At 40.8% G+C, this 12,871-nt stretch overlaps 1 protein-coding gene and 1 pseudogene across 1 annotated transcript in view; both read right to left on the reverse strand.

Moving 5' to 3' along the window:
• Positions 1-752: 752 nt before the first annotated feature.
• LOC115114611 (bolA-like protein 1) lies at positions 753-2,728 on the reverse strand (annotated as a pseudogene).
• Positions 2,729-8,515: 5,787 nt separating this feature from the next.
• The window catches only part of LOC115104215 (synaptic vesicle glycoprotein 2A-like), a 50,457-nt gene continuing 46,101 nt past the window's right edge, over positions 8,516-12,871 (reverse strand). Inside the window, 3 exon segments of the mRNA XM_029625509.2 lie at positions 8,516-10,466; positions 11,168-11,327; positions 11,678-11,884. Coding sequence (XP_029481369.2) covers positions 10,283-10,466; positions 11,168-11,327; positions 11,678-11,884 — 551 coding nt within the window. The 3' untranslated portion in view covers positions 8,516-10,282.

A 12,871-nucleotide genomic window follows, 5' to 3' on the forward strand; every position in this document is an offset into this window, starting at 1 on the left:
CTGTTTGTTTAGGCTATCACCAACAATGTTTTTTGTGCCATTACTCTTACATGTTTTTGTAATAACAGATATTCTGGCAGGTCCTGGGGTTGAGGGTAGGACAAGAGAACCTTCACGTTGACACATACAGCCCGAGACAGAAATAGAAACACACGGTCATGATAGGGTTAGGATATGTCATTCTGAGAACCACCAACATCTTTCACCCTGTCTTCTGGCCCTAAGCCATCCACAATCATTAGAAAAGACAGGCTAATAAGTCAAATTGATAAGGAAGTAAGTGAACTGTGATACACCCTGTATGTGAGTTAAGACAATCGAGTTTGACCACCTCTATTAACCAACACTTTATATTCCACAATTTGAGTGATTGACCCCTGTTGCTATAACACTGGCATTTTGTTATGGTGAGAAATGAAATAAAAAGTATTATGGGATTGAATCATTACTGTGTTGAAGAGTTGATGAAAGGCAGTGTCATAATGAAAGAATGAAGCCATGTTTCATCATTCTGGCAACGCTGCACTTCAAATCAACATAACATTTGCACATACTGCCCTCATGTGGTCACATTAGTACTACATTTAGAGTTCCATTTCAAAATCAAAACACAGCCATTTTTAAACCTATATTGCAGATGTGTATGCAAAGGTAGTATGCAAAACAAAAACATTACATGCAATATTTCATTACATTTGTATAATGATATAAATAATGTAATAAATGATGGCAACCACAAAACTGCCACAATGCACCTGAGAAAACATATGCTTTATTCTGTCTTGACTTCTCATACTTCTGCCCTCACATACAAGACATTTTATTTTCAGACAAAACAGACACACTCCATCACTTCATATCATATCACATAGTTCAATGTACCACATACTACTGAACTACAAGATCTTGAGACATTATAGTGATGGCCACTAAATGCAAGAGTCTAATTAATCTAAAACACAACTGTTCTTGAATTAAACTGCCAAGAGACCGAAGTGATGCTGCTCATTTAGAAACAACCTCTCAAGCAGTAATGAAATTATATCACACTAGTTTACAACAATGTTAATAGACACCATCTTCAACTGCAGGCATATGGGCGTGCAGGTTTTTGTTCCAGACCTGATTAAACTACAGGCATATGGGGCGTGCAGGCTTTTGTTCCAGACCTGATTAAAGTAATCAAGGTCTTGAACAGACAACACATTTTAATAGATGAGTTAGTGCTGGAACCAAAGCCTGCACAGGCTGTTACTCTCTAGAACCAGGGTTGATGACTGCTGAGTTTCGCTGGTCAGTCCCATCCAGCCTTGAGTTCCTCCTCCACCTTGTGGTCCCCCTTGGATCCTCCCATGCAGGGTGGGCTCTTGGCTATACTGGGGTTGCTGCCCCACTGCTGGGGTGTCTTGGCCTGGATGGCCAGTGCGTGGATACAGGTCTTCAGCTCCTTGGCTAGGGTCTCATTGAGAAGGTGGTGGCGCTGTAGCTGGGAGAGGCAGTCGAATCTGGGCTGACCACCAGGACTGAGAAGTGGGACTCGGATCCAGGGGGCACGGCGTGCATGTGGCTCTCGTTGTGGACTTCCAGGGGTTCTGGCTCCAGCTGCTGGGTGAGCTTGGTCCGTATGGCCCCCTCCATGGGCAGGTTGGGATCAGGAGCCATGTGGGGTCTGAAGTGGGCTAAGGGCCATGGTGAAGGCGTGGGTGGTGGAGATTGGACGAGCATAGCTGAGAACACTGGGCAACATTCAGAGGATTGGGGCAGGCGATGACTGTAGTTAGCTTGCAATGAAGAAGTGGTCTGGTGTTCCTTCTTCAGGTTCAGAAGTTACACTCTTAGGAGAAAGGGGTGCTATCTACAACATAAAAGGGTTTTTCGGCTGTCCCGTCTGTGGAAAGTGTTCTACATGGAACCCAAAATGGTTCTACCAGTCATTTGGAAACATAATGTTAACTTTCACTGCTTTGCGGATGACACACAGCTGTACATTTCGATGAAACATGGTAAAGCCCCAAAATTGCCCTCCCTGGAAGCCTGTGTTTCAGACATAAGGAAGTGGATGGCTGCAAATGTTCTACTTTTAAACTCGGACAAAACAGAGATGCTTGTTCTAGGTCCCAAGAAGCAAAGAGATCTTCTGTTGAATCTGACAATTAATCTTGATGGTTGTACAGTCGTCTCAAATAAAACTGTGAAGGACCTTGGCGTTACTCTGGGCCTTGATTTCTCTTTTGACAAACATATCAAGACTGTTTCAAGGACAGCTTTTTTCCATCTACGTAACATTGCAAAAATCAGAAACATTCTGTCCAAAAATGATGCAGAAAAATGTATCCATGCTTTTGCCACATCTAGGTTAGACTATTGCAATGCTCTACTTTCAGGCTACCCGGATAAAGCACTAAAATAACTTATATTAGTGCTAAACACGGCTGCTAGAAAAAAAATATTTGATCATATTACTCCAATGCTAGCCTCTCTACACTGGCTTCCTGTTAAGGCAAGGGCTGATTTCAAGGTTTTACTGCTAACCTACAAAGCATTACACGTGCTTTACCTATCTCCCGATTTGGTCCTGCTACACGGGCTTGCTCCTACCTATCTTTCCGATTTGGTCCTGCTGTACATACCTACACGTACGCTATGGTCACTAGAGGTTGACCAATTATGATTTTTCAACGCCAATACCGGTACCGATTAATCGGACAATTTTTAAAAATGTATTTGTAATAATGACAATTACAACAATACTGAATGAACACTTTTCTTTTACCTTAATACAATACATCAATAAAATCAATTTAGCCTCAAATAAATAATGAAACATGTTCAGTTTGGTTTAAATAATGCAAAAACAAAGTGTTGGAGAAGAAAGTAAAAGTGGAATATGTGCCATGTAAAAAAAGCTAACGTTTAAGTTCCTTGCTCAGAACATGAGAACATGAAAGCTGGTGGTTCCTTTTAACATGAGTCTTCAATATTCCCAGGTAAGAGGTTTTAGGTTGTAGTTATTATAGGAATTATAGGACTATTTCTCTCTATACCATTTGTATTTCATATACCTTTGACTACTGGATATTCTTATAGGCAATTTATTATTGCCAGTGTAACAGTATAGCTGTCGTCCCTCTCCTCGCCCCTACCTGGGCTCAAACCAGGGACACATCGACAACAGCCACCCTCGAAGCATCGTTACCCATCGCTCTACAAAAGCCGCGGCCCTTGCTGAGCAGGGAGAACAACTACTCCAAGTCTGAGTAGTTGACGCGAGTGACGTTTGAAACGCTATTAGCGCGCACCCCGCTAACTAGCTAGTCATTTCACATCGGTTACACCAGCCTAATTTCGGGAGTTGATAGGCTTGAAGTCATAAACAGCTCAATGCTTGAAGCATTGCAAAGAGCTGCTGGCAAATGCATGAAAGTGCTGTTTGAATGAATGCTTACGAGCCCGCTGCTGCCTACCATCGCTCAGTTAGACTGCTCTATCAAATATCAAATCATAGACTTAATTATAACATAATAACACAGAGAAATATGAGCCTTTGGTCATTGATATGGTAAACTATCATTTCGAAAACAAAACGTTTATTCTTTCAGTGAAATACGGAACCGTTACGTATTTTATCTAACGGGTGGCATCCTTAAGTCTAAATATTGCTGTTACATTGTACAACCTTCAATGTTAATGTCAATGTACAATTCTGGCAAATTAATTACGGCCTTTGTTAAAAATAAATGGATTCACACAGTTCGCAACGAGCCAGGCGGCCCAAACTGCTGCATATACCCCGACTGCTTGCACGGAATGCAAGAGAAGTGACACAATTTCCCTAATTATAAGAAATTCATGTTAGCAGGCAATATTAACTAAATATGCAGTTTTAAAAATATATACTTGTTCATTATTTTTAAAGAAATGCATTGATGTTTATGGTTAGGTTTGGTGCAACGACTAAATCATCACCCGTTTGGTGAAGTAGGCTGTGATTCGATGAGAAATGAACAGTCACTGCATCGATTATATGCAACGCAGGACACGCTAGATAAACTAGTAATATCAACCATGTGTAGTTAACTAGTGATTATGTTAAGATTGATTGTTTTTTATAAGATAAGATTAATGCTAGCTAGCAACTTACCTTGGCTTCTTGCTGCCCTCGCGTAACAGGTAGTCAGCCTGCCACACAGGCTCCTCGTGGAGTGCAATGTAAGGCAGGTGGTTAGAGCGTTGGACTACTAACCAGAAGGTTGCAAAAACAAATCCCCAAGCTGACAAGGTAAAAATCTGTCATTCCGCCCCTGAACAAGGCAGTTAACCCACCGTTCTAGGCCTTCATTGAAAATAAGAATGTATTCTTAACTGACTTGCCTAGATAAGTAAAGGTGTAAAAAATGTTTGTTTTTTTACAAACAGCCGGAGGCAGGGCTTTCTCCTATAGAGCTCCATTTTTATGGAATGGTCTGCCTACCCATGTGAAAGACGCAGACTCTGTCTCAACCTTTAAGTCTTTATTGAAGACTCATCTCTTCAGTAGGTCCTATGATTGAGTGTAGTCTGGCCCAGGAGTGTGAAGGTGAACGGAAAGGCACTGGAGCAACTAACTGGCCTTGCTGGCTCTGCCTGGCCGTTTCTCCTCTCTCCACTGGGATTCTCTGCCTCTAACCCTATTACAGGGGCTGAGTCACTGGCTTACTGGTGCTCTTCTCTGGGAAGGGTGCGTGATTTGAGTGAACTGAGTCACTGACGTGATCTCCTGTCTTGTCCAGTGTCCTGTGAATTTAAGTATGCTCTCGCTAATTCTCTCTCACTTTCTCTCTTCTTTTCTTAATTTCTTTCTCTATCTCAGAGGACCTGAGCCCTAGAACCTTGCCTCAGGACTACCTGGCCTGATGACTCCTTGCTGTCCCCAGTCCACCTGGCCGTGCTGCTGCTCCAGTTTCAACTGTTCTGCCTGCGGCTATAGAACCCTGACCTGTTCACCGGACGTGCTACCTGTCCCATACCTGCTGTTTTCAACTCACTAGAGACAGCAGGAGCGGTAGAGATACTCTGAATGATCGGCTATGAAAAGCCAACTGACATTTACTCCTGAGGTGCTGACCTGTTGCACCCTCGACAACCCCTGTGATTATTATTATTTGACCCTGCTGGTCATCTATGAACATTTGAACATCTTGGCCATGTTCTGTTATAATCTCCACCCGGCACAGCCAGAAGAGGACTGGCCACCTCTCATAGCCTGGTTCCTCTCTAGGTTTCTTCCTAGGTTCTGGCCTTTCTAGGGAGTTTTTCCTAGCCACCGTGCTTCTACACCTGCATTGCTTGCTGTTTGGAGTTTTAGGCTGAGTTTCTGTACAGCACTTTGTGACATCAGCTGATGTAAGAAGGGCTTTATAAATACATTTGATTGATTGATTCTCCTATGGGGACAGCCGAATAACCCTTTTGGAACAAATAACCCTTTTGGAACCGTTTTTGTGTGTAGCTTGCATCCAGTAGCTTGCTATCTGCTGTTAAGCCAGCTATTTTACAGCAGACTCTGCTTTACATAGCTACAGTATCTGTTACCTATAGCTTCAACATCTGTTCTTTAATACATGAAAATGCAATGCTGCCAATTGACGTGGGCTAATTTCTTTCACAACATACTATGACTAGCTACGTTTGCCTTCTAACGTTATCTAACTGGTTAGCTAGCTACTTGCAGTACATTGACTGCATTTCATAGCCTCAAATAGTACCTTAGCTAGTTAGGGTTGTTATTAATAAATGATCAAAGCTGTAATAACCCAAAGGGAGTTGTAATAAATGTATTTGCAACCTACCTTTTCACAGCGTCCTCAGTTATCCAACGTACACAGGAAGTGCCGCCTGGTTTGGCCTGTCTTGTGACTTTGTAGTCTTTGTAGACGACCTGGGACTCATATTTGCAGCAGTAAATTGTAGTCTTTGTAGGCTAGTAAATCTAGTACTGGTGGAGGTTTGTTGCAAAGTACATTTTTTCTCAATGAGCTATTATGCCTGTTGGTGAAATTACATTGAACCAATGTGGAATAAGACATTGGATTGACATCTGTGGCCAGTGGGATTCTGTTCTGAGCCCTAGGCACAAAATCAAGAAATCAATTTGATCATTGATGATCAATTCGGTAAATTACATAATTACAAGGGTTTCATCATTAGGACAGTAGTTTATTTTTCTTTGCTATCCATTGCAGTTCTGAAAAGGTAAATAAATAAACAATGACAAAAGATAAGAAAAAATCTCACACACAAACTTTATAACAGAATCATGACGTTGTAACATTTAAGTATTCTTCATAACCAGTAGTATTTATTTTGATGTATTTACTTATATTCCATTTTCATTTACAAAATACAGTAAATCGAAGACACCATACAATAGTACTCTGTCATGTACACTTTTTTTTTTGTCCTTTGTGTTTTTTTATGGTTCCACATGTATACCGTATTGTAATTTCTAATATTATGATCTATACTTACATACAAACAACTACAGATTCTACAGCACAGTACTATGACAGTGATAAATTCTCTGTTACATGTAATTAATTGCAATGTTTTCTTATTGACAAAAGCCTCCAAAGACCTAGGGGTAGTTTTAGAAGTGAATATAAGCCATTCAGTCCCATTTAGTAGAAGCCAACACACAGCATTTCAGTGGAAAAGGCCCAGCATATAATGTGTTTCATTTCCCAATAGTGTTTTGGGGAGAGATAAAAGATAAACAATCTAACACTTATTGCTATAATTACGTTTTTGCACTCATGATTGACCGTTGACCGAGCAACAAGTTAAGAATACAAAAAAACCATGTAACAGAATTGAAAATATGCAACTACAGGTACTAGAAACAATCTTGACTTAAAATATCCTGAACTGGTTCACTGAGAGAGTAAATAGATAGTTAAGCATTTCACAGCGTTCCATGTCGTACTATACAACATTAATATTGACATCCTTGTTTATCATTTCATGGGCGGTATAATTATGACAACATAGAGATAGGATATGGAAACACAGATCAGACACATGCTGCAATGCTGATGCTGATTCATCAATAACAAATGGAATCTTTTAAGATTACTGCACTTCTTAGAGGAATTGTGAATAAATGTACTTTCCGACAGACTGGCCATCCACGTCCCAAATCAGTTCATAAAAACTGCTCCCCCTACCACAGGAATATTTTCAAGGGGTCAAAGGTTATAAAGAGCTATAATATTTATTAGTGATCTATGTTATATTTTATTTATTTTAATTTACATATTTAAATCTATATTCCAGTTTCTTTATGACATAGTATAAACTTAAGACATACAAAAATATTTGGCAATAATCAATGAGAGAAGTTATTCATGGCACACTTATAGATCGGCAGTCACTAAACCATCAGTGAATGGTTTGGATGTGTAGACTAATGCATGTCGATTTTGAGGAATGTGGTAACGGCTTGAAGTTCCTATATAGATTAAGGGGTCATACACTGAACATAAGATATGCTAGTTTATGGTAATGTAAACATAAAGTAAAGTGAGAGGTTGCTATGTCAATAAATAGTCAACTGCGACTACTGTAAATCAATGTATACTGATTATTTTGTGTGCGGTTCACAACTGCATGCGTGACTCATTTGGTACCAATGAATCATTTGGCTACTGTCTTAAATTGGTCGCTTGTAAGCAGTTATTGTGCGTACGTCAACTGCTTTACCTTCTGTTTCCCTTCGTTGTGCTACTGATATATTTTATGTCTCAAAGGTTTTGGTCTTTTCAAGAATGCAAGGCATTAACAACTGTGCATGTACAGCTAAGTACATTTAGTGCAATGGATTGGTCTTTATCTAGAATGCTGTTAAGTCTACATATGGCTGCTATCCTAAAAAATGGCAGTTTATGATCATTTCCTTTGTTGCTGAATCAGTGCTTTGTTGCTTTTCTGAGTTTGTTTCTTTGTAACATACAATTGTGAACATACCACACTTGATCAATGTGCTTGCTATAAGGGGAATGTGAAACGTTGTTCGGTACCAAACCAATGTTCAGGAAATCTATGGATCAGATATCCCATGAGGACACTGCCCTTAGCAGAGTGTTTAGTCCTAGTCTATCATGTGTGATAAAAAACCTCAGCGGAGGTGTGTAACATGTTAAATGTACCCACATATCAGGATGTTATAAGCTTCAAGGGTGGAAATCAAAGGAAAGTTATACTACTTCTATTTCAATGCTCTGTGAAATGTTTCCCATAAGCATCCAATAATGTTCCCCATCTCATCGAGGTTTAATTGTCGTTTTGATCAATAAAGCAGCTTTTACTTGTATCGCCACATCAGTTAATCATACTCCAAGTATCGAATAAAACAACTAATAAACAAGCTATCAAGAATCCACAAAAAAAACAAATCAATATTGCAGGTCAAAGTTCAATATTGCACAGGCAAACAAGCACAGTCTCACACCCATATCAAAATAAATAATCAAATATGGGCTATGATGTACATGATAGTATTTAATGACAGTGCATATATGTCATTACCACTATAGTTTCTTTTGAAACACATTGCACCCAAAAGTAAATATATCTTAAATAAATAAATATTAAATATATCTTAATATCTTTCAAACTCAAAATAAATATCAAATGGAATCTACTGAAAATATGTCACATTGTTGCAATGTTTCACGGAAGTTTACTACATCCTTTCCATATCTTTGTGTCTTATTTTCAACTTCATTATTTTGAGGATTTTCGCTCCACTTTGAACATCTAGTTCCTGTTTCACAATATCACAAAAAATGAAAACGTATGTTTCAGTTGTGCACATGAAAGTGGTTTGATGTGTTTAAGGGTTGCGAGAATGTTCCTGAAATCCAAGGTCAATGTTAGAACAGGCAAATGATATCATAGGCAGTGTGATTTCTCTCGTGAAAAGGACATGGATTCAGCATCTAACATCTGACTTATTGATCTACAGTAACATGATACACTTCAATGCCATTTTCGTATTGTGTTCTATCTTTCTGGCAAATTGTCCACGAATTCACTTATGCATACCTACTTTCCAAAAACACATTTTCTAAGAGCAAAACATAAAACCGATGACAGATGGAACAAAGAAGGCATTTGTTACTACAGGATACATGAAGCAAGAATGACGCTTGAACTGTGGGCTTTTCAACGTTTGTTTAAAACGGGACAATAATAATAACTATTGTAACAAATTGTGACAACAGTCCTATTTGCATTAGCAAACATTTGTGCTTTAAATGTGGAATGTTTGAACAAAAGTGCTGTTCTAAAATGTACATGGCGAACAATGTGGACTGAACAAATTTCAACATTGTCAGAAATGGAGATTTGAAGGATTGATTTGAGCAGCCGTTTATGATTGATTGAGATAGAACGGCTAGAAAGAATGTTTTAAAGGGAAAAATCTCAACAGATCACTTTTGTCAACAGTCTCATTCAAACCATAATGAAAAGTACACCTGGAATGTTCTAAAACCTATAAAATGGCAGTTATTTTGTACATAAAATAAACAAGACCTTGGAAGGTATGAAAATGAGGAGGCCTTGGTTTAACTGAATGTTTTGGTTTACCCATTAAGTCAAAAATGGTTCAAATCAAGGCATAACGTATAATTTCTGACTGACGTTCTACCGTAGACACATGTAGATGGGAAGTGAGCTGAGCTTATCAGAGGAATTGGTGTGAATATGGATTGGATGGCTAGTGGTCATTTCTATTACGGGCTATTGGCATGGCTCATAAACTAGACCCCATGTCCCTACCCCATAACCCCAGTAATCTGTCTTCATTTTGGGGACCTGCATCTAAACTACCTCCTCAACCCTCATAAACATATACACTCAGTGATTAAGATTGCACTGAACAAGGATTCAAGTTGGAACAGCTTCTGTTGGTCTAGGGGCAGAGTTTGGTTGCACTTCCCTTTCTCTACCAACTCACAGCCTATTCATAGGGATCAATGTCAAGCATCGGCAGCACAGTTCCACAGATCTTAGTAGTATAGAGATGTGTCTATCTAAACAGTACATCCAATATCAGGCAATCCACAATATTTACAGCTTAGTAGATCTGTGCAGCATCTGCATTGAACTAATTCCTGTGAATAGGCTGTGACTTCAATGGGGCGTACAGGGCAGAGTTTAGGGGTTTCTTGGGCTACTTGTTGTTCACAGTGTGGCTTACTCATTCTGACCCCCCATGTCGCCCCCTAGGGGTGTGGCCACACTATTGCAGCACTTGGCCCCGCGTCTCCGGCAGCTTGAACGCCAGGAAGCTGCCCGCTGCAAGCGCCCCGGAGGCGAACAGGATGGGCACAGCCTTGGTAATGCCCACGAAAGAGGTGAAGATGCTGATGCCCAACACGGCTGCCAGCTTACAGAGGGCGTTTAGAAAGCCAAACGCTGTGCATCTGGGAGGAGAGAGGAAGATCAGTCAGTTCCCTAATGACCTCTATTCAAACAGTCTCAGATTGAACTCATAATGTAACACCTGCAGGAGGACTGTTCAGCCAGATGGGCAGCACTACTACCCTTTCTGAAATTGGAAAATAATATTTAATCATGGTCCGATATTATTAAGCAAAAAGGCATGAGGGGGTGTGGTAAATTGGCCATTTACCACAAACCCCAGAGGCACCTTAATTGCTATTATAAACTGCTTACCGACGTAATTAGAGCAGTACAAATAAATGTTTTGTCATACCCATGGTATACGGTCTGATATACCACGGCTGTCAGCCAATCAGCATTCAGGGCTCGAACCCCGTTGATAATAATGAACAGCCAGTCTGCTATGATGAGATCTCAGAGTTTTGAAATGGCCAGAAATGTTTCAGTCAACCCAGTTTACTGGGATATACAGATTTTTTTTTTTAGTATATGTTGGTTGAGGCAGTGCAGTGTTCACTCAGCCATTGGGTGGCAGTAAGGATTCCCACCCAGTTTCACGCACCACTACCACCAATGCTCTTACACAGTACTACAACCTCCATTTTCCTCCATCTAGTGTAACCAATCACATCAAGGCACCACTTTTGCCAGTACACCCTGGAAACTACAACCTTCCACAATGCCAAGGTTTTGGTGTGGCTCTCTGGTTGGGGTTTCCTACCTCTTGTCAGAGGGGTAGAGCTCCACCGTCAGCACGTCCAGGGCATTCCAGGAGGCGATGCTGATGCCCCCAAACAAACAGAGCAAAGCGATCATGGCCGACTCGCTGTTGCCGAACGACAGGAAGAAACAGCTGACACAAGAGATAACACTTGAGCCCGCTGAAGAGTGAGAGGAGGGAAAGAGATGGGGAGGGAGGGAGATAGAGGGTAAGGAGGGGTCGAGAGAGAGAGAGAGAGAGAGAGAGAGAGAGAGAGAGAAGAAGAAGAGAGGGAAAATGAGTGAATCTATGAATATGTCATCTAATATGCCTGCTATTCTTGCTGAATCCATTTTGGCCATTGTGAGACAGAAAATTCTGCCCAATCTACCATAGATTAAGCAGACTACATTTTGTTTTCTTAAGGTTGCTGATCTCTATGTGTCGAAGACATGCACCAACAGTACAGTGCAAAATCAGATGACACCATTGTAGCCGTGACGACACTGTCGCCTCTCCTCGCTCTATTACCCAGCATCCTCAGCCGTCCGATCTTGTCCATGAGCAGCGCCGACACGATGTTGCCGGGCAACACGGCCAGGGTGCCCAGGAAGCTGACAAAGTATATCATGTAGGCACTGTTCTCGTCGCTGAAGTCGCTAAGCATGCAGCCCTCCTTGTTGTGCAGGAAGGTGCTGTTGACCAGTTTGCTGTTGATCAGCCTGTACTTGAACAGATCTGTTGGGGAGAGGGGGGGGTGTTATTGACGAGAATTGTGGTTAATTCGATTCAATGTAGGGATAGACTTTAATGCATTCTGTACTGCTGGTATCTTTAATGTCAGCTGAGATCAGCTGAGATGATGGTATTGTGTTCATATGAGATATATGAACACAATACCATAAACTACAGTCATTCTAATGGATGAATGGCAGAATATGAACTGGGGCGTAAGGTTTGCATATATAGGGCATAGTCAATGAGTTACAAAAAAAAATACATTCATAATACTGAATTCTTTATTCTGCTGTACATGAGAGATCGGTGTGTCCATACTGTCCAAGCCTAACCTCTGACCTCCAACCTCTAGGTTTTGCTGTGCTGTACTTCTCAGTATAAATCCATCATGTGGTTGGTCCCATAGTGGGTTAACATCCTGCACTATGGCAACAATCTAGCAGCTTCTAGCTCTTAGTGGGAAAGCACAGAGGGATTAAGCATTAAAGCAGTAGTAGTGAAATGGCTTTTTAATTCAAATGCAAATGAGTAGCTCCTGCATGGCACTGATAGCAGCAGAGTGATTGCTTGACTAGCCTAATGACGGACAAACACCTAACAGAACGAGAGGGAGGCGTTTAGATAGTCACTATTGTACTGCTCTGATAACGTCTTGAGAGAGACAGAGAAAGAGAGAGCGAGAGAGACTAAGCCATTGTGGGCTTGTGTTTGGCTGATAATAGGTTTCCATCGTTGTAATGCCAGAGATCAAATTGGATTCTGCCGATGGATCGAGAGGACTTCAAGCTCATCAATTTTGCCCATCTTTTGTCATCAGCCATACAGATGAATCATCTTCTTGTGCAGGCTGCCTTTGTTTTGGAAAAATCTATCATTCAGTTTGAGATGACTGACAGTTATGTCATTTGCAGGCTGAAGTAAAATAGCATTGGGGCTGTGTTGCTAGGATACCTCTCTCTGTCTGCATTGCCTCATTATGTTACAGAG

Source organism: Oncorhynchus nerka, linkage group LG3 (genome assembly GCF_034236695.1).
Source record: "Oncorhynchus nerka isolate Pitt River linkage group LG3, Oner_Uvic_2.0, whole genome shotgun sequence".
Lineage (NCBI taxonomy): Eukaryota > Metazoa > Chordata > Actinopteri > Salmoniformes > Salmonidae > Oncorhynchus > Oncorhynchus nerka.